The sequence below is a fragment of the Neofelis nebulosa genome, chromosome 11 (genome assembly GCF_028018385.1).
Source record: "Neofelis nebulosa isolate mNeoNeb1 chromosome 11, mNeoNeb1.pri, whole genome shotgun sequence".
In the NCBI taxonomy this organism is placed as follows: Eukaryota; Metazoa; Chordata; class Mammalia; order Carnivora; family Felidae; genus Neofelis; species Neofelis nebulosa.
The window spans coordinates 81,998,411-82,025,260 of record NC_080792.1 but is presented as its reverse complement, the minus strand read 5'-3'; the positions used below and the strand labels follow the sequence as shown (position 1 = coordinate 82,025,260).

The window sequence follows — 26,850 nt, the reverse complement described above, 5'->3', positions numbered from 1 at the left end:
CCCCGCGTCGGGCTCTGGGCTGATGGCTCGGAGCCTGGAGCCTGTTTCCAATTCTGTGTCTCCCTCTCTCTCTGCCCCTCCCCCGTTCATGCTCTGTCTCTCTCTGTCCCAAAAATAAATAAAAAACGTTGGAAAAAAAAATTTTTTTAAAAATGAATAAACATAAAACAAAATTAAAAAAAAAAGCTAAAGGCAGTTCTGTCATGGATTGTTCAAGAACGAACTACGTCTGGGTTCGAAGCCTACCGAATGCAATTTATGCTTTTAACAAAAAATCTTTATTCTTTAAGAAAGTGGAACGTGTTGCTAATAATTAGAAATCAAGATAGTCATTGTCAGATGATCCGGACTAAGATCCAGCAGGTGGGTGGAGCAGAGTACTGTCTAGATGGGCATCCACGCTCCAGCTTGGGACAGTCTACACCTGGCTCACCTGCCTCATTTCTGTTTCCTGGAGTCATCTTTAGGCATTTGGGTCTGTGGTCACTGCAGGCTTTCTGCAGTAGGCTGAATGATAGCCCCCAAAGATAGCCAGGTCCTAATCCCTGGAACCTGTGAATGTTATCTTGGATGGCAAAAAAGATTTTGCAGATGTGTCCAAATTAAGGCTCTTGAGCAGAAGAGGATCCTGGATTATCCAGATATGCCTTCTGTGATCACAAGTATCCTTATGAGAGGGAGGCAGAGGGTGACCTGAACCCAGAGACAGAAGGTAGATACCGGCTGAAGCAAAAATGCTATGCTGCTGGCTTTTGAAGGTGGAGGCAGGAACCACAAGCCCAGGAATGCAGCTCTGGAAGCTGGGAAGAGCAATGAAACAGAATTTCCAATGGAGGAAGCATGGTCCTGCCCATACCTTGGTTTCAGTGCTGTGAAACTGCTTTTGGACTCTGGCCTCTAGAACTTCATCTTGGTAGTCCAGTGTGGGACTGGCCTGAGGAGGGCAAATGAGACAGGACGTACTTGGGGGAAAGATGGTGGCCATTTTCCCTGTCACCTTTCTGTGGCTCTGGCAGACCTGAGCTTGGGTTTCGCGGGGGACACACAGCACATCGACAGTGGGCAGTAAAAGACTCTGATGGCATGAGAGGCATGAAGACTGGATTCCTAAAGTCTCCCTTCCGTGATAGTCTTGTAGATTTTTAGTTTGGCCCAGTATCCCTCCCTACCCGTTCTGTTTTGGGGAACTCTGCCTCCTCATTTCAGAGAGTCCTGGAAAGTGAGCCGTTGCAACCCCTAACTCTTCAAAGGCCAGGAACCAGGCCATTCTGATGAATACTGGTTCTCTGACTGGAATGTACTGAGAGGGATTGTGAAAACATGCATTGTTGGGGTTGTACCCCCAGAGTTTCTGACTCAGTAATTCTAGGCTGAGAATTTGCATTCCGTACAAGTTCCCAGGTGATGCTGGGTTGAGGGACCACACTGAGAACCCTTGCTCTCAGAATTTGAGTCTTAGAAGACAGAAGACAGGTGGTGCGATCATCCAAAACAGGTGGTTCATGGCTTCCTCTAATGAAACTCCTGAATCTGATCTGATTCTGGTATTCTGAGGATATGGTTATTTTTTGTTTGTTTGTTTTAACTTTGTGAGCCATCCCGAGTTCCATTGCTTTTTGCTTAAGCTAGTAAGACTTGCAACCAAAGAATTTTAATGGACTGAACTTGCAAGGAACACTAGATCTAGAAAAAGGTGGGTCACATGGAACACCAGACCTGCAGGCCGTAGGTTGGATGTAATCTCTATTGGCCAAGACTTAATAATATGGATTGTAGCCAGCCTTTACTTAATGTCTACTGTGTGCCTTATGGGTGCTAGGAGTCCTATAAACCACTATCAACCTTTCAGTCACTCTGAACGGAATATATTTTTATTTTTCATTTGAGGAAATGAGAGGCCCAGGAATTTACTGTTGAAAAAAAAAACAGAATCAACATACATATTGTCAGTGAACTCGGCAATGCTGAATGGAGCACGGTATCTTCCTTTCTTTTGGCAGATTTTCTCCCTCCCCACCCCACTTTCTCTGGGTGACTAATGGCCCCATTAGTCTGCCTGCATCGTCGACCCTGTAAAAATTCTTTTAAAAAGGCAAGAGGAGGGGAGCCTGGGTGGTGCAGTCGGTTAAGCGTCCGACTTCAGCCAGGTCACGATCTCGCGGTCCGTGAGTTCGAGCCCCGCGTCGGGCTCTGGGCCGATGGCTCGGAGCCTGGAGCCTGTTTCCGATTCTGTGTCTCCTTCTCTCTCTGCCCCTCCCCCGTTCATGCTCTGTCTCTCTCTGTCCCAAAAATAAAAATAAAAAAAAAAAAATAAAAAGGCAAGAGGAAACCATGATTTTTTTTTAACATCATTATTAGGTGTTTTATAATTGTTTTGTCTTAAATATTAGATGTTCTGTAAACTCCAGAGCTATCAGAAAAGCCATATGTGGGTTTTGACTCACAAACAGATAATCAAAACAAACTTGACCCTTGGAATTTCATATGGAAAATAGTATGAGGCAGGACATAAGCTAAAGTTTCTGAAGAAAACAGCTCCTTGTTTTTATTACAAAAAGAATCCTCACTGGACTCATATGCCCCACACCACAACCTCTTGGCTCACCTTTTGCTTCGTCATTGCTTAGTAATAGGCTTTGTGCACGGGTCACTGGACAGTCCCTCCTGTTTGCTGCATAGGGTAGTTCTTGCTTTTTGCCCGAGAGCATCTCTGCTCCCCTGGTGTGGGACATTGGTAACAGCCCATTTTCTTAAACTCCCTTTCCATTGGAAGCAGGAGACTATGAAAAAACTCTTTCCTTAACGTTCCTCTAATAGAGGATGGCTGAGTGAATCCAGTCTCCCTTCTTCCATTTCTGATCTCTTGGGAGGACCATCCAGAGGGGTCGTCTTCAAAAGGCTGCTTGGATGATCTCAGTGGGATGGAGTGTAAGTTGTGCACAGCAGGACCAACTCAAGATGGTCTTTGGATTAGCTGTCCCTCCTTCCTGTTTATTCCTTTCTTGGTACCCCACTCCTATTTTCCAGAAGCACTTCAACAAACAACTAGCTGCCTGCAAGCCCAGGTCTCAGGCTCTGTTTTCTAGGGGGATCCGGGCTAGGCTAACCTTCACTGTAGGAAGTTAGAATATACAGATAAAAACACTAACCCATAATCCTGCCCTCTAGAGAGCTCTTCTGTTTTGAGTGTATATTCTTCTTAAAAGCATACACACTTTAAATTTTTTTTTTAATGTTTATTTTTCAGAGAGAGACAGTGTGAGCAGGGGAGAGGCAGAGAGAAAGAGAGAGAGAGGGAGACACAGAATCTCACTCAGGCTCCAGGCCCTGAGCTGTCAGCACAGGGCCAGACGTGGGGCTCGAACCCATGAACTGTGAGATCATGACCTGAGGCGAAGTAGGATGCTTAACGGATTGAACCGCCCAGGTGCCCGAAATGCACATACACTTAGTAAGCAGTACTGGGATCATACTGTATTATGTTTGTCCTGGCTTTCTTTCACTTGCTAGGTTATATTTTCAGGTGATTAAATTTTCTCCATGTGATATTTAATAGCTGCACAGTATTTCATCGATGCATTATTTATAGAGCAGCTACTATGTCCCAGGCATAGTTTTGAGTGCTGAAGACTTAGCAGTGAACCAAGATCTCTGCTCTCGAGGAGCTGACACTCTAGTTAGGATCTTTCTTACATCCTAATGGGGCAAAATTTATTTAATCAATGGCCTATTGTCAGTTACTTCGATTGCTTCTGCTTTTCAGTATTAGAAAACAATGCTTTGGTGTACATCCTTGAAGGTGTTCTTTGAATTCATCCTCCATTTTCTTCTCTTAGGATAAACTCGTAGAAATGAAGTTGCTGGAAGAAAGCAGATGTGAGTAAATGAGGTGCTGGGATTCCCACCTAGATGTCTGTCTGATTCTGGAGCTCAGGCTGTTGATAACCATGCTGTTAATTTCCCTGCATTGAAAAATCATGGTAATTAGCCAATGGTTCCTAGCTGGCTTATGATTTAAAGAGGTCAGGTCTGGAGTTAAAATACATACATATATATATATATATGTATATATATATATACATATATATATATTTTTTTAATATGTATAATCAGAATCCTTGGTCTGCACATCACCAGCTGTGTGATTTTTTTTTTTTCTTTTTTTCTTTTTTGGCTCTGTTTCTTCATCTGTAAAGCCAGGACAATAGTTCTCATCCAAAGGGGTTGTTAGTAAATATTCATTGAATGCCTACTAATCTCCAGACTCCAAGCTAAGAATGGGCAGTCCGGTAGGAAAGGGAGATACTATAATTACACAGGGGCACCTGGGTGGCTCAGGGGGTCGGGTGCCCACTTGATTTCTGCTCAGGTCCTCATCTCAGGGTTAGTGGGATGGTGCCCCGCCTCAGGCTCTAAGCGCTGACAGCTGGGAGCCTGCATGAGAGTCTCTCCCTCTCGCCTTGTCCCCCCCCCCCGCCCCCCCCCCCACCGTGCGTGGGTGTGCGTGCTCTCCTTCTCTCTCAAAATAAATACATAAACTAAAAAAAAAAAAAAAAATTACACAAATACAAAATTACAAACTGTTCTGTGTTATGAGAAGTATGGGATGCTATAGGAATGAATAACCAGGTGACCCCATTTTGGGTGGAGGGGGAAGGCGTTTAAGTCAGGTGGGAGCTGAGCTATGAAAGATGTATAGGCCTTAACTAGGTCAAGGGGGAAGCAGAATTCCCGGAGAAGGAAACAGCAGTTACAAAGCATTTGGAAGATGGAATGCGATTGTATGTGCCTTCCTTTCCTATCTCCCTTGTAGTTCCTTCTGGAAATGTCTCTTAGATCTTCCCAGGGCTGGTTTCTCTTCTCCTTTAGCTCTTAGTGCGGATGACATCTCCGAGATGCCCTCCCTGAACATCCGTGTAAAGTCAACCGCCCCCATCCCCACCCTGTGCCTCATTTTTCCTTTATTTCCTTAACAGTTACCACTGATTCAAACCTTCCTGTTCATGTGTGGAAGGTCTCCTCCCCCTCTTACCCCCCCCCCCAACTTGAAACCCCAAGAGGGGAGGGATATTGCGGGGTTTTAGGGTTTAAATGCTGAATCCTCAGCTCCTGGCATCTACTAGTCGCTCAATTGCATGTTCGATGAATGAAGAAACGGTGCTTGGGGTCAAGTCCGCGCGTGACAAAGGCGCCAGGCGGGAAGCGGAGAGGCTGGGCGCCCGGGTCCCGCCTCTGGGCTCGGCCTGGGGCAGCGCGAGCCACCTCTGCCGGGGACCGCTCGAGGGGCGCGCCGGGGGCGGGGCCGCCCACCCGGAACTCGGGTGCGGCGGCGGCGCAGGTTTCCGGCCGCGGCGGACACTTCCCGCGGAGGGACTGTCCCGTGGCAGCCGGCGGGCCGAGAGCGACGCGGAGGGCGGGGAGCGGCGGCGGCGATGGACGACCACAGCCTGGACGAGTTCCGCCGGCGCTGGCAGGAGGAGCTGGCGCAGGCCCAGGCGCTCAGGAAGCGGCGGCGGCCCGAGACTGCAGAGCGGCGGCCGCGGCGGCCCGAAGTGGCTCTGGGGCGCGGCGAGCAGGCCTCGGGGTACCTGGCGCTGGCCCAGGGCCTCCTGGAGGGCGCGGGGCGGCCCCCGGCTCCGCGGGCGACCCGGGCCGAGAGGCAGGACGCGGCGAGCCGCTCCCGCTCCCCTCCGGCCCGCGAGGCCGCGGGGGGCGGGGAGCAGCTGGTGGACCAGCTCATCCGAGACCTGGTGAGTGGCTTCAGCCCTCCTGCCGAGGTCCGGGCCTGCCCCGGCCACACACCCCTGCAACGAAATGGAAAGCAACTGCCACCCGGGGTCTGTGCATGCATAGAGTATCTCTGGAAGTGGTAGTTTCCACCATGGGTGACTTTGTTTTCCCATCTTGGTAGTAGTGTCTGCAGACCTTTTTTGGATACCACTACTGGGTTGGGGGCGTTGTTACCGTAAATCTAATGGGTAGAAGTCAGGGATACTCCCGAACATCTTGCGTGTATGGACAGCGCCCAGAAGAAAATGATCCAGCCCCCAGTGTCAGTATCAGCTGGCGAACTCCTGCTCTTCAAGAACTCCTGTAACTTAATAAGGGTTGCCTTTAGGGAGGCAAGAGGTCTCAGGACGGTTAGGAAGCAATTCTTTTTATTCTGTAGAATGTAAGTATTACTCATTTTTTCCCAATTGCACATGTATTCATAAAGCAGGAAAGGAAAAATCCTTTGGGCACTACCATTGGCATGGAGGTTCTTTCTGGTTTTGTGCACATGGATCCTTTCGGAGGATCTGCAGAGAAGCTGGGGACCCTCTCTCCCCTAAAGAAGGCCCCCTTTACGAAGTTGGCATGGTCAGGATCACCTGAAACACATCCATGGTTAAGGGTTACGGCAATACACCAGGTTTTAGTGGTTCAACTTAAATTAGGCTTAAGCCTTCTACAGCCTCCCAGTTTAGAGTAATTGTGTAATTGGCAAAAGCTGTTTTGAGAAAAAATGGTTTATTTAACAGTTCTGTTCAAATAACATTAATAGCTATTGGGGTTTTCACCAAGTTTCTGGTCCTGTGCTCTGCCTGTCTCTAAGTTGAGAGAAGCTGTGTGTGTGTGTGTGTGTGTGTGTGAGAGAGAGAGAGAGAGATGTGAATTACAAGCTCTCCTTTAATGTGAACAATTCTCGTATATATGAAAATTCTTGCTGGCGTCACTTCTGCTTCTATAAGAAGTGGGTCATCACTAAGGAAGTCTGGCAGATGTAAAAATAATCTTTGAATGCCTTGGTAAGGTGGTTTAGCACCAGATGAGTTGGTCAGGCCAGTCCAGATCTATGCAGAAGTTATTCCCTGGGAAATAGATTTGTAGACTAAGGCAAGACCAGCCCATGGAGGTAGAGAGAAACAGGAAAGTGGATTGTTAGGACCGAGGCACGGTTGGGGGCCTGCCAGTTAAAGTCCAACCTACTGAATGTGGCAGTGTCTTCAGGCTTCATAAGAATCCTGGGAAGTACCTGTTGTTAGTCTCCTTTTATGAATGAGGATGTTCAAAAACGTTTTGTGTAACTGTTCCAGGGATACTTAGATGATAAGTTCTGGGGATTAAATTTGGATCCAGGTCTCTTGGACTCTAAATTTCACCAGCTAGGAGTTTTGCAAACCTGACTGAGTGTAGGAATCCCCTTTGCTTTATTAAAAGACAGGTTCTGGTCTGTACCTAGACCTGCGTAATCAATATCCAGAGAGGAGGCTTCTAGAAATGTGATGTTTGAGATGGTCAGGCAATTTTGAGACCTTGTTCTCTGCTGCACAGTTTCTTTTGGTTTACTGTCTTGACTCTTAAAGGCTTTCTAGCCCTAATACTTCTGAGGGATAGGCATTGATACCAAAAATAGCAGAGCCCTAAATGAAGTGTTCTAGAAATGGAGGGGGCCTGCCTACTGTAGGATCCCAGGGGCGTACTGGCATCAGAGTTTATTTAAAAAAAAAAAAAAAGCCTGCCCTGGAATGCATGCCCATGATCTCCTCTGTCGCCAGAATCCCCACATCAGGTACTGCTGGGCTCTACATCCTAAGAACATGCAACCTTCAGGGCGCTTTTTTTTTTTTAAGTACTTTAAAATACTATAAATAAAATTATGGCTATAAATAAAATTACTCGCTTTCTCCTTGGTACTGCTTTAAGGGTTTAAAGACCTTCTTCAGTTCTCCCAACAACCCTCTTCCGTGGCTATTATTAGTCCCATTTGACAGATGAGCATTAAGAAAGTAATTGAGGGGCGCCTGGGTGGCTCAGTCGGTTAAGCGTCTGACTTCAGCTCAGGTCACGATCTCACGGTCCATGAGTTCGAGCCCCGCGTCGGACTCTAGGCTGATGGCTCAGAGCCTGGAGCCTGCTTCCGATTCTGTGTCTCCCTCTCTCTCTGCCCCTCCCCCGTTCATGCTCTGTCTCTCTCTGTCTCAAAAATAAAATAAACGTTAAAAAAAAAATTTAAAAAAAAGTAATTGATTTTCAGGGGCAGTCAACCCACTCAGTATCTTTTTTTTTTTTTTTTTTTTTTTTCAACGTTTTTTTTTATTTATTTATTTATTTTTTTTTTTTATTTCTTTTTGGGACAGAGAGAGACAGAGCATGAACGGGGGAGGGGCAGAGAGAGAGGGAGACACAGAATCGGAAACAGGCTCCAGGCTCCGAGCCATCAGCCCAGAGCCTGACGCGGGGCTCGAACTCACGGACCGCGAGATCGTGACCTGGCTGAAGTCGGACGCTTAACCGACTGCGCCACCCAGGCGCCCCTACCCACTCAGTATCTTAATGTGAGAAATGATGGTAACCTTTATAGAAAAGGCTTCGATTCCTAGATCAGTGGTTGTAAGCCCCAAAGCCCAGAGGTCAAGCAGATAATGCAAAGGAGTAAGGTAGCCTAGGTATGGCTTATTCTCTCCTTTTTCCTAGTTCATCGGGTGTCTTGTTAGGTATCTTTTCCAGGTTCCAGTCATATACCTGTAATGCTTCGATTCATGATGGCTAGCTTTTTTTCTTTTTCTTTAATTTATCTACTCTGTATACCCAACTTGGGGCTCAAACTCACAACCCTAAGACCAAGAGTCACATGTTCCACCAGCTGAACCAGCCAGACATCCCATGATGGCTATCATTCTTTTTGTCACATTAAATATTAAACATGACTCTGTAGAAATGACTTTCATGATATCCCTAAAAAATACTTAAATGTTTTTTCATAGCCTTGTCCTTGTCTTGGTCTTGTTTTTCTCCTTTTGAAAGTTTTTTCAGGGGCGCCTAGGTGACTCAGTAAGCATTTTGATACCTCAGTCTCACGACTGACTCATCATAGCCGTGAGGTCGTGCCCAGCATCGTGCTCTGTGCTGACAGTGCGGAGCCTGCTTGGGATCCTCTCTCTCCTCTTTCTCTCTCTGCCCCTCCCCTCCTCATCATACGTGCTCTCTCTCTAAATCATTAAATGTTTTTTTCTTTAAATCAAACCCTGCATAAAATCATAAATGTACAAGTTGGTGAGTTATCACGGGCGTACACATCCATGTAAACAGCACCCAGATTTCAGAACAGCATTGTCAGCTCGTCAGAACCCCCAGCGTGTTCTCTTCTTTCACTCTCCCCTGACTTCTAACACTTTATTTTAATTTTGTCTGTTTTTGAACTATAAGTAGAATCCTACATCTCCTGTGTCTGGTTCTAGCACGTAGCATCATGTGTGAGATTCATCCCTATGAACATGTCCTGTTTTATTCTGTTGATGGGCATTCTTGATAAGTAGTTCACCAGCCAGTTTGGGACTGTTGGGAGTAGTGCTGTGAATGCTTTGCATATCTTTTGGAATATGCGTACCCATTTTTCTTGGGTACACACCTAATCGTGGAATTGCTGGATCATAGGTATGCAGATGTTCAGCCTTAGTAGCCACTGGCAAACAATTTTCCAAGGTAGTTACAGTGGTTTTCCTGCCTGATAATAAGTGTGTAGATTATGGTATTTCACTTTCTTCTTTGCCATAAATATAACCGCATCTAACGGAGATGATGTATGGCAACTGAACTTGACCTCCACGTGAGTGAGATGAGAAAGTGACAATTTGGGGAATACACACTGTAGCTGGGCTAAAGGTGGGAGCCACTGCCCATGTCAACTAGTTGTTTCCTTGTGGGAATGTGGTCCCAGTGTGGCCGCCTTCAGACTTTTGTAATTGGGAATGTTTATTTTTATGTGGACTCTGTCTGTTTTTGCAACACAACAAACACCCAAGACTTTGGCCTAAGACACCGGTATTTAGCTCGGGGCACCTGGGTGGCTCAGTCTGTTGAGTGTGCAACTCTTGATTTTGACTCAGGTCATGGACTCACGGTTTGTGAGAGCAAGCCCCGTATCGGGCTCTGTGCTAACAGTGCAGAGCCTGCTTGGAATTCATTCTCTCTCTCTCTCTCTCTCTCTCTCTCTCTCTCTCTCTCTCTCTGCTCCTCCCCTGCTTCCTCTCTCTCTCTCTCTCTCTCAAAAATAAATAAAAATTAAAAAAAATCACAGAGCATTAAAAAAAAAACAAAAACCCAAAAACACACACCAGTATTTAGCTCACCATTTTGCAAAGTGGCAATTTGGGCCGGGCATGGGTGGGTTCACTCAGATGTCTAAGGTTAGCTGCTGGTTAGCCAGGTAGCTTCGCTTTGGGGGGCTGGCTAGTTGTTGAGTACGTGTGCATTCGTTATAGGTCTCATCATCCAACAGGTGAGCCCTGGGTGGGCCTTCTCAGAGTTCTTAGAGCAAGAGGAGGGCACGTTGTAATGCCCAAGTGCTTTCAAAGTCTCTGGCCAGGTCATCCTTGTTACTGTCACGTTGGCCAAAGCAAGCCATATGGCCAAGTCTGGAGTTCACGTGGAGTCACCCGGTGCCTGGATACAGGGAGGAATGAACGAAGCAGAGGCCATTAATGCCCTCTATCACTCAAATTCTTCCTGTTTGTAATTGTTGGTAACGAATACAAAAAAAATTTAAGTACTAACACTGTGGGTTAAATGAAACCTGTGTGCCAGGTCTGCCTTGGGTTAGGAGTTTGTGATCCTTGCCTTTGTTTTCCAAAGAATCCTTATTTGATCCATGCCTGACTCCTGAAAAGGAAGATTTAGTTCCGTTTGAGACGCCCCAGAAACTGACAGGTTGATCCAGTTGACGTGAAAGAGAAGGAAAAATCCGGTGCCGCCTCCTCACACCCCCTCTCGCCGGGCACTGCCCCGCCACCTTCGGTGCGCTCTGTCGTGCCAGCCCACCCCGCCGTACCTCACCTGACGCAGCCTCTTTCACTTCAGACTTCTCAGTATCCTCACTGGAGTGAGAGCCAGCTAGTAAGTTAGCAGTCGGGAGTCTTTGCCTTCGGAGGAATTAGGCGAACAGCACTGCCTGACGGTGTCTTGCTGGGTGTCGGCCAGACCTTCGACGGACAAGCACAGCTGAGCTAAAAAGTGAGAAGTGAGACCTCTTGAGCCGCATCTTCTCTTCTGAAGCTTTAAGTAACGGCCCCGAGAAGCCATGTGCTTTTAGGTGATGAATGGGAACATCTGGACTGTCTTTTTAGTATAAGGTTTTTTAACTGGTGAAAGAAATGCTATGCCCTGGACAGAATTTCAGAGGCAGTAGGCACTCTTTTTTTCTTCCATTTTCTCTCTCCATTACCTCCAACTTCTCCATGGTCATGGGGCACTTGAGCAAAATTGCAAGTATGCTTCTTTCTTGGAATCTGTGATGTCCAGTTGCTTGGTCCTGTTTCTATTTAGGTGATATGTCCGGCTTGGAGCCACAAGAAATCGGCGCCAAACTCAAAGTGGCTTCAGAAACCCAAACTGGAATCTCTTGACTCCAATAACTGAAAATTCCAGGTGGTGGTGGTTGGTCTGGGTGCTTAGATAATGCACCTGGAAATCTCTGCGGTCCTGCTTTCCTTTTTTGTTTGTTTGTTTACTTATTTAGAGAGAAAGAGTGCGTGAGTGTGGGAGAGGGGCAGAAAGAGAGGGAGAGAGAGAATCCCAAGCAGACTCCACCCTGAGCGCGGAGCCCTCCACAGGGCTCCATCTCACAACTGTGAGATCATGACTGAGCTGAAATCAAGAGTCATACACTTAACCGACTGAGTCACCCAGGCGCCCCCTCTTTTTGTCTCTGTTCACAGGAAGATTCTCCCCTCCTTGAAATAAAATGACTACCAGCAGCTCCAGTCTTACCTTCTGTTTGCTTCTAACAGGAGAAAGGGAGCATCTGTTTTCTGTAGAAGTTACGAACTTAAATTCCCATTGGTCCAGACTGGATCATGTGTTCATCCTCAGGCCAGTCACGGGCTCAAGTTGGCCAGGCTTGTGTCCACTGCCCACTCCTGATGATCAGGGCGGAGGGGTCAGCCTCACTGAACCATGTAGTCCAAGTGTGGCAGTCAGGTGGTTTCCTAAGAGAAGAGGGAGTGAATTTTGGGCAGGAAAACAGCAGAGACAACAGATATCCATCTTAGGTGGGGTTTGGAACAGCCCTAACTATGAGAATGTATGTGTTTTCTAATCGCCAAACGTACTGATCACCTGGGGGCTGGGGAATCAATAGTAAACAGAATGGACACAGTCTCTGACCCGAGAAGCCCGTAGTCTTGCTTCTTTTAACTGAAAGCATGGCATTAATGAAAACTATAGGCCTGGTTACGGGTCTAGGCTCCGGAGTCAGGCGGACCCATGTTCAAATTCAGACTCTGCTAACTGCCTGTTTGACGTTGGACAAGTTAACTTACTCTGCCTTACGTATCAAATGAGGATGATGCTAATGCCTGTCTTGTGAAGAGACTGTGAAACAAAACCTGGAATGTCCTAGCACAAAGCCTGGCATGCAGTGAGCAGCCAACCAATTCAAGCTGGTCCTGTTATTTAAAAAAATGTTTTTAGGGGCGCCTGGGTGGCGCAGTCGGTTAAGCGTCCGACTTCAGCCAGGTCACGATCTCGCGGTCCGTGAGTTCGAGCCCCGCGTCAGGCTCTGGGCTGATGGCTCGGAGCCTGGAGCCTGTTTCCGATTCTGTGTCTCCCTCTCTCTCTGCCCCTCCCCCGTTCATGCTCTGTCTCTCTCTGTCCCAAAAATAAAAAAAAAAAAAAAAAAAAAAAAAAAAATAAATAAATAAATAAATGTTTTTAATGTTTATTTTTGAGAGAGAGAGAGAGCATGAGCAGGGGAGGGGCAGAGAGAGAGGAAGGCACAGTATCTGAGGCAGGTTCCAGGCTCTTGAGATGTCAGCACAGAGCCCCATGCAGGGCTTGAACCCACAAACCGCGAGATCATGACCTGAGCTAAAGTCGGACACTTAACCGACTTTGAGCCACCCGGGCACCCCAAAGCTGGTCCTATTAGTATCATTACTATTGCAGGAGAGTTCACTCTGCTCACTTCCTCTTTGCTAAGACTTCTCACCGATCAGCCCCTGCCACCCTCCTCCTTGGATTGGGAGTCCCTGGAGGGCAGGGCCTCCTGTCTTACTCCTGTCCCCTCACCTCTAGTACTCCGTGCAGTAGGGGCCCCAACTACATTTGTTGCATTGAAATAACCTGGGCAGAATTCCTGCTCCCAACAGCAGTGTTACAGAGAGGCTCTAGGGTTGTTAGAACCCCTGGGAATGTTCAAACGTTCTTCAAGTTAAGATTGGGGTTTTCAAGCCTGATAAAGTTTTAATAGTGCTGGCTGATCTGTATTGTTCACCATGTCAGTATTTGGTTTGTCAGAACCTGCAGCTTTGCTGTCAGCAAGATCAGTTTGATGGCTTAGCTTCCTTCTGCTTTTAAGTTAGCAATGAGTGAGGAAAGTTGCTAATCTGCACTGAGGCAAACAATCGGGTGTAAACTCCTGACCTGGCTTAGCTGGGACAGCTTCCCTTCCTCTTTGCTGCCCTCTGTCTTCTCTTTAATGTTCACCTTGGGTTCTGTCTCTTGTGTTAACTCTTCTCTGATCTCTCCAGCCCAGATTTCTCTTCCTTCTTTGTTCCCTCAATGGAAAAGTTCTTACTATCCATGCGATTCATTTTTTTTTTCCTGTTATGGATTAGGAGGTCTCTGCTTGGGCACCTTTGAAATGGCCTCTGTGTATACCAGAACAACTTGTAACGTAGGTCATTTCTTCATTGGAAGATTCTGCTGGTGGGAGCAGCTTGGGCTTTATTCATTCATTCCACAAATATTTATTAAGTGGTTTCTTAGTACCAGGCACTGTTCTAGGCATGGAAGATACAGCCACGAACAAGACCGAAAAGATCCATACCCTTATTCAACTTACGTTCTGGAGAGAGGTAGACAATGAACAAATAATTGTCACATAATGGTCTGGAGAAAAATTAAGCAAGTAGGAGGAATCGAGTGTGTAAGTTTTGGGAGAGAGGCTATAATTTTTTTTTTTTTTTAATTTTTTTTTTCAACGTTTTTAATTTATTTTTGGGACAGAGAGAGACAGAGCATGAATGGGGGAGGGGCAGAGACAGAGGGAGACACAGAAGCGGAAACAGGCTCCAGGCTCCGAGCCATCAGCCCAGAGCCTGACGCGGGGCTCGAACTCACGGACCGCGAGATCGTGACCTGGCTGAAGTCGGACGCTTAACCGACTGCGCCACCCAGGCGCCCCGAGAGGCTATAATTTTAAATAGCACTGTTCAAGAAGGCCTTCCTGAAGACTCACGCTTCGTGGAAGGAGATGAGGAAGCAAGCGTGAAGAGATCTGGGGGAGGGGATTCTCGGCAGAGAACAGCAAGTGTGGAGGTTTTGTGGTGGCCAAGGTCGGCTGGCCTTGTGGCCTGTGTGACCTATGGAATTCAAAATTCTTAATCTTTTTTGGGGCACTTGGGTGGCTCAGTTGGTTAAGTGTCTGACTTTGGCTGAGGTCATGATCTCCCGGTTCATGAGTTTGAGCCCCGCATCGGACTCTCTTTTGTCAGCATAGAGCCAGCTTCGGATCTTCTGTCTTCATCTCCCTCTCTCTCTGTCTCTCTCTCTGCCCTTCCCCAGCTCATTCTCTCTCTCTCTCTCTCTCTCTCTAAATAAACTTTAAGGATGTTATTTTTTTATTTTTTTAATCCTTTTCCAACAAGGGCCTCCCCTGTTTTGTTTTACGTGGGGCTCCACAGATTATATAGCCAATCCTGATGGTAGGAACGTCCTTGGAGTGGTTAGGACACTTGACATGAAACTATTTGCTCTTCTCACAAATGAATCCATGTGCACACTGGTCCAAGTTTCTGACTAGGGAGCTGCCCCTTCACCTGTCTTACCTCCTTTCTGGGTCCTTAAGCTCCGATCCCGGTTTATTTAATTTTTTTTTTAATTCGTATTTATTTTAAGAGAGTGAGATGAGAGTGAGCAGGGGAGGTGCAGAGAGGGCGAGAGAGCGAGAATCCCAAACAGGCTCCATGCCCAGCATGCAGGGCCCGAGGCGATGCTCGAATTCACAAACTGTTGAGATCATGACCTGAGCCGAGATCTAGAGTCGGATGCTTAACCGACTGAGCCACCCAGGCGCCCCAGATCCCAGTTTAAACTGCGACTTTGAAGGCAGAGCTCCCGCCTCTCTTGCCTCCCACCGGCTTCTTTTGCTGCCATGCCAAGCGCTCGCTCCCGGTCCTTTAGATTGGCATTTTCTGTCTCCGTCCCTTGCCAGAGTGCCCAGCCGAATCCTACCAGTAGGTGGTGAATGAGAATTGTCCTTGAAGTTGGAAAGCCTGTTTAAAAAAAAAAAAGTCCCTCGGACCTTAGTCGTGTGTCTGCTGTGTGCAAGGCAGCGTGCCGCTTAGACCGTGCAGTGTTACGTTTCTGTCGCCACGCATACAGTCGACAGAAACCTAAACATTTTTTGCCCTTTCTCCTCGAGAGGCACGGGGATTAGGTTAAATGTGAAGAGATAATTTGGCTTTTTGTGGACTGTTCTGGAGCTTAACCACCCCTTGCCCGGCTTCTTTGGAGAAATGCTTCTCAAGTTCTAAATAGCTGACTTCCTAATGAACTTTGGAATACCTTCGGGGACCGTTTATGTTGCTTTTCGTAGTCGCCTGTTTTGATGCTGTTCCATGGGACGATGACTGCTCTCTCTCAAAGATTTGAGCCGTATGAGTGTAGACATCCTTTCTTAACACATTTGCCACCAGCACCTGGGATGGCCCTGATTCCAGATAGTGTTTTGAACAGCGAGCACCTTGTTTCAAAACTGTGTTGCTTTGCTGTGTCTGTGAAAATACCACAAACTTATTGTAAAAATACTTGGGGATTTGAGAAGAAGAAGAAAACAAATCCTGTAATGCCATTGCTCAAAGGCGACTACTGCTGCTAACATTTATTTGGTGTACTTTGGGTTTTTTTTTTTGTTTTTTTTTTTTTGGTACGAATAAGAATATGTATTTCAAGACCACTGTGGGATTGTGAACAAATGCCTATTTATCTGGACGGTGTTTCAGACCCTGTTTCTTTTTTTGGAAGAAGACCCGGGTGAACCCAGCACTCCTCTGTTCTTGTTGGGATTGTGTGGTCCTGCCGTACTCCACGTTTGCAGGAGGCAGAGAATGGAGAGAAATTCCTTTAGAAAAGTGTCCTGTCAGCCACAGATGGAGCAGAAATACTACTATGTCTGTTGTGTGTCTGAGGTGTTCTTCTCTGTTCCTTTGGACACAACCTAGAGAGATCTTGAGTGTTCTGTTTGCCCTGGAGATGTCCACTGGGGACAAACGTGGAGTCCGTTTCTTCACTTCTCACTGATTTTGGCTCTTAATAATTACCCCTTCTTCTTCTAAACCAGAGAAGACAGATTAAATTTCTAACAGTAAGGCACAAAACCAATCCATTTACAGAATTAGTCTTACATTAGCACATAGGAGTACAAATCAGCCTCCCCGGGGATGGATCTGTTTGCAATTTCTTTTAGCATTTTTGGAGGAAGTCCAGTAGACTTTGGGAAAATCTACTGTTCACTGACTTTGAATTAACAAAGTAACGTGAGCCCTTTGTGGGGTTTGTGTGGGTTTTCTTTTCTTTTCTTTTTTTCTTTTTTTTTTTTTTGCTTGAGTGGGAAAGGATTGTTTTTAATCCACCTATGATTTAGGGTTGTGGTTCTCAACTTCTAGTGTGCATGAGGATCCCTGAGGAAGAGCTACTCGAGCCTCACCCCTGGAAATTTGGAGTAATAGGCAATTTGGGGCTTTTTTTTTTTTTTTTAACTCCACAGATGGTCTTGATATGTAATACAGGACAAGAGTCACCATAGTGGTAAAGAATCAATATTTGAGCCATAAAGAGTTAAAAGCTCAGTTGTGTTTTATCCACATGATGTTTTTCCTCAAATTCAAAACCATGTTAATACATCGATATATTAGTTTTCTGTAGCATTATTGGCCATTGTCACGTTGCTTGGGCTATAAAATTAATGGGAAGCGATTCTCTCTAAACATTGTAGTCCTGTGGCCCTTTTTGTAATGTGACCAGTTTTCCACGTTAATATTTCCAGTGTCTTTAACCTCTTCATTCTTGGGATATCTCTGTTTCTGAAATGTCAACTTGTCCCTTTCCATGTTTGAAAGTTCATACAGATACAAAATTGGTTCATGTGGCCTATAACTTTTCAGATGGCTATGTGTTTCAGGAAGGCCTAGGTAGAAATCTCCTAGCATCGTTTATATTATAAGGTATTTCTCTGCATACTGGTAGCAAATGGTGTTTTTTTTACTTCTGTTTCTAAACTGTGGGAAGTGCCAGATGGGAGTGCTTAAGTCCTGGTAGGTTGTGTGTAGATAGTGGGCTAGTACCTCTGTCCAGGATGTGGCTCCACATCCTTGTCAAATCCTGGATCCCTATAAGAGAATTGCGTTTTCAACCACAGGGTCAAACATGCTTCTAACTCTCAATCTTTGGTAAGGTGTTTCCCAAGTGATGGGTTACTAATAACAAAGCGACAGTTATGAGTGACTTATTTAACCTTGAATCTACTCTGGATTGTTTTGTCTTTTGGGTGTCATAATGTCCCTATAACTTCATTCCACTTCCTCGAGTGGAGGAAAGGGAAGTGGGTTAGCTAGGCTCCTGTCTCCACAGTTGTGCAGCAGAGCCTTTGGGAATGTGCTCAGTACAGGACTGTCCTGGATCACATCTGCTGCTTTGGGAAAACAGGTTGGATTTTTCGGGAAACAGATTCTGGGTTGGAGATCTGCGGGCAGGCAGTTGAGCAGGTTGGCCTTTCCCGGAAGTCCCGAACTGAGGCAGGGGGGCCAAGCCTTTGTCCCTAGGTATTGACTGGTCACTGGATGTGGCCTCCAGGAGGGGATGTAGCCTTGGACAAGGCAGCTTGTTTGACCAAGGGCGGTGCCTCGGAAGGGACTCTGCTGTCAGGCTGAGCCAGTGAGCCATGAGCAGGAAGCATTGTGCCCATCTGGGGGAATGGGTGTTAGGGACCCACAGGTAGAGTCTGAGAGACCCCTGCAGCATCCACTACACGGACTGGTGATACAAATATCTTGCCAAAAAGATTCCAAGTGTGCAGCCTGAAACTTCAGCCTTCGATCTCCTGACCTTGCGGGTCTCTGTAGGTCTTGAGAGGTGGACCTTCCTTTAGCACATCGGTTTCTTTCCTTCCCTGCCATTCCCCAACCAGTGGTAGCAACAGGGAGGGTTGTTCACATGAGTCTGGAATCTGATCTGTTGGGGGTTGACAGTCATTTTGGAGTTTAGACGTTGTAATTCTCGGGACACAGTGATTTTTAAGAAGTGTGGCTTTGTAATGTTTGTGTTTACATAATTATAATTCATTGCTGTGAAGTTCAGTTCTCAAGACGCATCATCACAGGTCCGTTAACAGTGAGCCCAGCATGGCATCTCAGCTAATTTGTTGGCGTGAGGGACGTTGCACCCCTGACTGGTCATCTGCTCTCGCTGGTGGCTACACTGTTGTCTTCCGCTGTGCACTAAAGCAGATCCTTCTTTGGCTATTACCGTGGTATAACCTTTTAAAACTGGTGATTCTCTTGGAAAGTTTCTCTGGAAAAAGCCCTGTTGTATGGACACTCCCGTCGTTCAGACTCCTGAATACTTCATGTCCGCGTGCCTTCCCCTCTCCACCGTCGCCAACTGTCCTTTGCTTCTGGTAGGACAGGGGGAGGCCACTTTTCTGTGTAAACGGCACGTGGAGGAGCCCCATGGAATGTGGACCTAATCAGCCAATGCTCGTCGAGGGGGAAGAAGGGAGCTGGGGTGCCAGTCCAGGAAGGAAGATGGCAGTATCAACCAGGTGTTGTATGCTTTGCTCTGGTACTTGGCCCACCCACGCCCTTCCTGCGCACCGTTTCACTGTATTCTTGTAACTCTCCCAAGTAGGCGCATTCTCCTTTAGAGACGAAGCCGAGGCTCGCATGTATTTAGCGTGGTCACGTGGTTCCTCAGCTGGCAGAACCAAGGTTATCAGTTTGACTCTTGGTCCTGAACCTCCATCCCAGAGGTCCCCGTGGTTGGGATCAAGGAGGAAGGCGGCAGGGCGGAGGCGCCGTTCTCTGGGAGAATAGGGGATTGGCCATCTCAAGGAGCAGAAGAGGGGGAAGGAAGCCTCCTGCCACCAGAAGTGTGATTTTCTGTCCTAGGATAACTAAAAAAAAAGGCGATTTGTCCTGCTTCATTACAGTAGTGTCACATCCAGAAAGCAGTTGATAGTCCCGAAGGGGGGACCGATGGAAGAAAGTGATGCCTGGCGTCTCTAACTGTGAAAAGCTCAACAGGAGTTCACTTTGCACGAGTGCAGGCTTGTGTTGGCCTTCCTCCTTCTCGTGTGAGGTTAAGGAAGGATAAGCATTTTTCCCTTGTTTCTCTACCAAGGAGGTAAAGTAGGCTCCTTCACCTTATCATGGTCCAGTAATCCAAGAGAAAGCAGAGGGAACTCCAGGGTCACAAATGACAGGCTGGCTCGTGTGTGGCTTTGCTCAGCTGGCAGTGGGTGACCCCCCCCCCCGCCCCCCCACCGGGTTGTGTGAAGGAGTCTCCAGTTGTATCTGGGGCAAGTGAGAGAGAGCTGCCTCTTCTCCTTGCGAATGAAGCCGACTAGCTGTAAGAGGGGACCTAGCCTGACAGCAGACTAATGACTTTCCGTTATGTTTTTAGGCGGGACCCCTTCGCCTGCTGATTACACTTGCAGATTTTTTCCCGTTTTGTTTTTCCGTCTCCCCCTGTATGGCCAACATCTCTCTGCCGGTTTCACATTCTGCCCTGTCTTTGCCCCCAGAGAACTGTCAGCTCTCGCTCTATTCCCTCCAGAGCTCCTTTTTGGCCTCGTACTCAGCCTTGCACTGTTGTTGCAAAGTCAACACATTTCCTTCTTAGGCCTTCACGTTATCTTTTAGCTCTGAGACTCCTAGATGAATGGAAACATGATCCAGAAAAATCTTTACCCTGGATCTTGGTCGGGTCTAAATCAGTGCTCACGTTCCCTTAAAAATGCCGAGATGGCTTCCAGCTTTCAGACTGTAGCTTGCGGTATAGGACCGTTGTGTTCGGTGAATTACGAATTCGCTGGCAACCTACGAGTCACTGATGTCAGCCAGAGCTTATTAAAAATGAATTTTATTAAGTTCCATTGAGACCAACAGCCTGCTTTCCCTAGCTTTGCAGAAATACATACAAAAGTGAACTTCAGCAGGTGGATTTGGGAACAGGCAGAGAGGAACACATGCACTCTTGGCTCTCTTTGTGTTTCACCCTCCCGTTCCTTTGTGCTACCAGGATCGTCATGACAGCCTTATCTCTCAAATAAAGCCTGTTACCTCATCCCTAATTGCTTATCCAAAGGCAGGCGAGCTCTCATTTCTCCACATTAATAAATGACACCGAAGATCTGCATTGTTTGCACTGGCTCCCTCAGGTTCACCGGCGGGGGGCCCCTGAGTGCATTAGGAAACCCTGTGCTTCTCCAGCGGCGGAAGGGAGGCGGTGCTCACCTCCTTCAGGAGCAGCATTTCGTTTGTGTACTTCTCGCCCCGTTCATAGCCCTGCTCCCCTGACGGGGGCCCCTTAGTGACCTACCTCGGTCAGCGCTTCTCTGGCTGCGGGTGCTCGCTGCCCTCCGGGGGGCGGGGGTGAAGTAAGAGTTGTCCTGGGGGGACCGGTGGCCCCTCCGATTCCAAAGCTCACCTTCTTGGCTACATACCGCTCAGCTTCCCTTAGAGGCCAAGAGCTTCTCGCAGCCTGTGCGCGGATGCCCAAGGCGTCCACCTCTCCCACCCCAGGTTGTCAGCTGGCGCCCTTGCTTCTCCTTTGTGAAGCCTTATGGGAAGTGGCCTTGCGGATTTTACAAGTGAAGAGTGAGGAGGGTGGGCTCGTGGCCATCCGGTTGTGAGTCCGTTCTGTGACTGCCCCGTGGAGTCGTGAGACTGCGGGGCTCCCCCCGGGACGACAGCACCTCTCTCGTTCCCACCTCACAATATCTCTTGTCATCGAAAGGAGCATTTTCATTCCTCCGAATTGTAAGCTTCTTTCCCTTTTCTTCTCCTCAGAATGAAATGGATGACGTGCCCTTCTTTGACATCCAGCTGCCTTACGAACTGGCAATCAACATATTTCAGTATCTGGACAGGAAAGACCTGGGAAGGTGTGCACAGGTAAGCAGCCACTAAACTGGTGTTCAAGGTTTACTTCCACGCGAGACAAAAGTATAGGAAGCTCCTGGGTAACAGAACGTGACTTCCCAGAACTGCAGACTTGAAAGAAGGAAGGAATCAAGTAGCCACTCTGCTTGAAGGAAAGCAACCCTGAACCTAAGGCTTCTGCTCCACATCTCCAGTTGGTGTCTATCTCTTTGTGACTGTCTGCTCAAGAGCTCTGTTCCCCCGCAGTCTCCGCAGGGTTGGCCTGTGGCAGTGTGCTCGTGACCGACGACTTTGTGCTCTGCTTCTCGAGCTAGCCTGAGCTGTTCGTGTCCTCGCTGTTTTTAATGCAGAGATGCCGCCGGCCCTTGGTCAAATCAAGCCAGTCGTTAGGTTGGGAGCTGAGGGTCAGCCTGGGGACAAAACCGCGAAGTCGCGTTTTAGGCGTAGAGTCCAAATTGCCCTTTAAACACTAGAATCCCACTCAGTGAGGTGCGAGGCACCTGAGAACTGACACCCGCTGAGGGAATTGCAAATCGGTGTCCCCATCTCCTGCCTTCTGGAGCATACGCCCGTGGGGTGGCACGGTGGCAGATACCGTCCGGGCCACACTTCACTGTGTACGTGAATCACAGGGGATCTTGATAAGATGCAAATTCCAACTCAGGAGGTCCGGAGTGGGACTCATATTCTGCTTTCCGAACCAGGTAATGTCAGCGTGGCTTTGGCCACAACTTGGAGAGGCAAAGGTTTATGCCATTAAATTGGGTCTCTCGTTCACCTCTTTTTGGCAGAGAGTATAATTTCTCCAAAGACAAATATGATTGCTGACCATTTGGCTTTCACGGATAACTGTATTTCTCAGGAGAAAGAGTATCTGTTGTCCATAACTCCCAAAGAATTAATTTGTCTAATGGCTACCATTTCCTACCCCCTGGATTCTAGACTGCATTTTACACACGTGTCTACACCTTTAAAAGAAAGAGCTAGGTAAAATGGAGTGGTACTAAAACTCCAGGGATGCCTGGCTGGCTCAGTTGGAAGAGAATGCAACTCTTTTTTTTTTTTTTTTTTAATTTTTTTTTTTTTTTCAACGTTTTTTATTTATTTTTGGGACAGAGAGAGACAGAGCATGAACGGGGGAGGGGCAGAGAGAGAGGGAGACACAGAATCGGAAACAGGCTCCAGGCTCCGAGCCATCAGCCCAGAGCCTGACGCGGGGCTCGAACTCACGGACCGCGAGATCGTGACCTGGCTGAAGTCGGATGCTTAACCGACTGCGCCACCCAGGCACCCCGAGAATGCAACTCTTGATCTCGGGGTTGTGAGTTCAAGCCCCACATTAGGTGTAGAGATTACTGAAATAAATAAACTTTAAAAAAAAATGTAAAAAACAAACAAACAAAACCCTAAAGCACCAAGAACGTGGAGTTAAAAACATTACGGCAGCTTGAGAGTGTAAACTGTAGTGACCAGATTTAGACTCTGGAGGTTGCTACTCTGGCACTTCCGTGAAGTCACAGAAAATACAAGGCAGTTTTAAAAGTTTCTGGCTTATGCTATTTTTTTATGAAGCAGTTTGCCTAATCAAAATTTTCTACCTAGATACGAATTTGAAAAAGTTTACAGTGTTCTTGACTGCCACACTATTACGTGGGGGTGTTCGCGACTATTTTTTTTTTTTTTTTTTGATGCAGAGTCTGGAATCTTTAGGAATGATGGAAGGAATTATTCCAGGGCTAAAATTCACTAAATAAAAACGGACTGAAACGTAAACCATGCTCAGAGCCTATCAATCGCATTAAGCAAGAGTACCTATATTGTCTTCTTCTTTCCCTTGGAAATTGGATTTGTTCTATTCTAACTTTACACTTTGGCCCTGTTCCCAAGAGTTGAAAACAAGGGTGTAGCTAAATGAGTCCAACTCCTGGATTTCAGCCTGATGCTGTTAGCCGAAGTCTTGGAACAGGGTCTAATAGCTAGCTAGCTGTTTTCCGCAAAGTCCGCATTAGATGATAAAATCTTCACTCTTGATAGGGAGCTGCTGTTCAAGGAATCATTTCTTTTAACGTTGCTTTTTGCTCCCCCGCTTTGTAGAGGGCCATGTGGCTTTCACGTCTGCTGCTGGTTTTCTCATCCAAAGAGTTTATCGGTGAAAGATAGGATCTGGTGGAAGAAGAGATCCCCCTTTTGGTACAAGGGGGCTGCGTTTCAGGAGAGATTCGTTATGCTGGTGAGATTATTGTGCAGGTGTGAACGGTTTCATTTGCAACACAGTGGTCCAATTGTCCACCAGAATTCTTCTCTCTTTGGCCAGTTGGATTTGTTTTTTGTTTTTCCTTTCAATCTAATTTTTAGAGCACACGTATATGAATAGAAAAGATTCTTAAGCAGAACCCTTCCGGTGGCTCTGGTCTATGAAGCCAAGAATTTTTTTTTTTTTTTTTAATAGCGCCTTTTCATGAAAGTGACCATGGGCGGCCAGTGATTTTTAGAATTGGCTTTGTTTTTTCGAGCATTAAAATACAACTGCAAAGTAATAAAGATGAGTAGCATTTTCATTTGTTTCTTGGGGTGTTTTTATTTTTGAAACTGGGAAAAAGTCCTTCTGTTGAGTGGAATGTCCTGCTGCTTTATGATTTGATTTTAGAGGGGGCTTGCTCTGTCTGTCCCTGTCTGTCTCTTTTCTCTTTTAATCGAGCCACCTTGGGATTTTAGTGAAATTGGGCCAGTTCTAGTGGAATTGGCACCATGAACTATATGTGTGCCCTTGGAGAAAACCTGTTTGCTTAGATCTGTATGCCAAATTGGTAACTGACTAACAGTAAGGAACCCAGATCGGGAAGGACTTGTTGAGATTTAATTATGCCACGAACTGTGCAGGAGAAGTGATTTTGCTTTGACTTTGTCTCCTTTCTGCATCCCCTCTTTTTCTGCTTTGTAGGCTTTGTGCTTCCAGAAAGACAGTCCTGCTACATTAGTTTGTGATCCTTGTATACCTCTGATGCTGACCTTTCTAGCTCCTTGCTATCCATAGTTGTCCCCCGAGGGATTTAGTGTCGTTGTGGGAGTGTTCCATGCCGGAATGTCTTGAGAACAGTGTGACTTGTAGTAAACAAAGTTATGCACTGGGCGATTCATTGAACGGCTTTATCATTTTGCTACTTATAATTTTATGGTTTTGTATGTGGGTGTGTGTGCATGCCCACAAGATCCCTGGCACTTTAAAAGATAATATTTTTAAATGGATAACAATTACAAAACTGAGTTCAAAGTTACAGAAAGTTTTTTTTTTTTTTTTATGGGAAGAGTAAGTCTGCTATTATATTACAATATGAATAATTCTGAGGAGTAACAGTTTTAGGATTTACTGACTTTCATTTTTAAAAGTTTAAAAATAATCATAAATTCATGGGTAGTTGCAAGATAGTACAGAGAGGTCTTGTGTTCTCTTCCCCTAGTTTCCTTCGTTGGCAATATCTTGCGGAACGACCTAGTCCTATCAAAGCCAGGAAACTGACCTCAGTACGGTCCACGGAGCTTACTCAGATTTCCACAGTTTTACGTACACTTGTGAGTGAATTTAGTTCTGTGCAGTTTTATCACAGGTGTGGTGGATTTGTGTGACCACACAGTAAAGGTATACAACATTCATCACAAGGATCTTTTGTGCTACCTTTTCTGGCATGGTCACCTCTGCCACTCCCCATCCCTAACCCCTGGCAACCCTGATCTGTTTTCATCTCTATAATTTGGTCTTTTTTTAAATTTTCATTTGTATCACATTTTATTTATGTATATTTGCTAAAGTAAAATTTTAGAAATCTAGCTGCATAGGTAACAATGTCACATTCTTCAAGTGAGAAGTAGAAAAACGTGCATGAAGAGAGCAATAAAGGAACAAGGGAAGAGACGGAGGTTAACAGCTTAAGATGTATGATAAAATTGGTGAGCAAGAAGCAGGTGATACCAGAATAGATAAATTGGGAACCAAAGCCCACCACACTAGATAGACCATGATGTTTGAAGTTGTTAAGTAGGCTCTACACTCGAGATGGGGCTTGAACTCACAACCTTGAAATCAGGAGTAGCACACTCTACTGACTGAGCCGGCCAGGCACCTCTGATATTTCAGGCTTTAAGGAATATGTGATCTCGTGATCTTCCCAGATATCCAAACAGAAGCAACAGAAATCTGAGGTTTTATGGCTAAAGATCTTCATGGAGTCTTTCAAGCTGGAAGTCCACAGCCAAGCGCTGCTAGATTGATTTTTCTTAGCAGAAATGATTCTGAAAACCTGTAACTGCTGGCAGGGTTCCTTTCGTCCTTAATAGTGGCCTTTGCGGGGGGCCTGGGTGACGCAGTCGGTTGAGCGTCCGACTTCAGCCAGGTCACGATCTCGCGGTCCGTGAGTTCGAGCCCCGCGTCAGGCTCTGGGCTGATGGCTCGGAGCCTGGAGCCTGTTTCCGATTCTGTGTCTCCCTCTCTCTCTGCCCCTCCCCCGGTCATGCTCTGTCTCTCTCTGTCCCAAAAATAAATAAAAAACGTTGAAAAAAAAATTAAAAAAAAAAAAAAAATAGTGGCCTTTGCCACTTGACTCCATCTCCCAGGGACACATGACCCGGGCCCAGGCCCCCTCAGGGGTTTCCTTTTAATTCGCAGAGTTACCATGGCTGCCTCCTTTAACGGGGGTGACTGAAAAACAGCAACTCTGGGAGAAGATGGGGAGCCGGCTGCAAGAAGAAGGGCAGGGTCTTGATAACTACTTGAACTGAGTCCTGGGGACTGAGTCCTGAGGCTCTTTCTACTGCTCACTTTATTTTGTGTGTGTTTGAAATTGTCCCTAATTAAAAAGTTTAAAAGAAGGGGGGGAAAAAAACCCCAGAAAGCGAGTACTGGTATTTATAAGAAAGTCAGAGCCTCTTGAGGACAGTACATGCCAGAAGCTGGCCATTGAAAATAAAAGCAATGCAGTTTTTTTTCTAAGTGTTGAATTTTTAAAAGTTGGACTTGTTTCTCCATCTCTTTCAGTTATTTACCCCTTTAGTAAGCGCCCAGTTAAGTAACGTGTGTTCCAGAGGGTGATGTGTGCTATGGAGAAACCTGTGCCCACAGAGGTGATGTGGGGGCTGCCCTTGTCAGCGGCCAGGGAAGACTTCACAGAGAAGGTGACCTTTGGGCAAAGACCTGAACGAGGGAAGAAAGAAGCTGTGCAGGTCTCTGGCGGAGGCCCGTAGCAGGTGCAGAGGCCTTGAGGTGGCGCGCACCTGTTAGGGTAGAGGAACAGCAGGAAGGTCAGAGCCGGGGGGAGGTGGTAGACAGAATAATGCCCCTTCCCCGAGATGTCCACTTCCTAATCCTCAGAACCTATGCATATGTTACCTCGTCTGGTAACGGGCCTTTGCAGATGTGAGGAGGTTAAGGATCTTGGGATGGGATGGTTATCTTGGATGATCCAGGTGGGCTCCCTCCAGGAGGGAGGCTGGAGGTCAGAGAGAAGAGAAAATGGTGCGTTGTTGGCTCTGAAAATGGAGGAACAGACTACAAAGCTGAGGAATAGAAGGTGGAAAGAAGGAAACAGATATTTCCCCCAAAGCCTCCAGAAGAAATGGAGCCCTGCCTCCTACACTTTGATTTTAGACTTCTGGCCTCCAGAACCAAACAGAATAAGTTTGTATTGCTTTTAGATACTAGGTTTGTGGTAATTTGTTA

General features: G+C 46.6%; 1 protein-coding gene across 3 annotated transcripts in view; it reads left to right on the top strand.

The window, feature by feature from the left end:
* The window catches only part of FBXW8 (F-box and WD repeat domain containing 8), a 125,986-nt gene that overhangs the window by 964 nt on the left and 98,172 nt on the right, over window positions 1-26,850 (top strand). The window contains exons 1-2 of one of the 3 annotated variants that reach the window (XM_058691158.1): window positions 5,354-5,750; window positions 21,048-21,152. In XM_058691158.1, coding sequence (XP_058547141.1) covers window positions 5,433-5,750; window positions 21,048-21,152 — 423 coding nt within the window. In that variant the 5' untranslated portion in view covers window positions 5,354-5,432. Of the gene's footprint in view, window positions 1-5,353; window positions 5,751-21,047; window positions 21,153-26,850 lie in introns of those variants that run through there. The other 2 variants (XM_058691159.1, XM_058691160.1) reach the window with 2 other exon arrangements.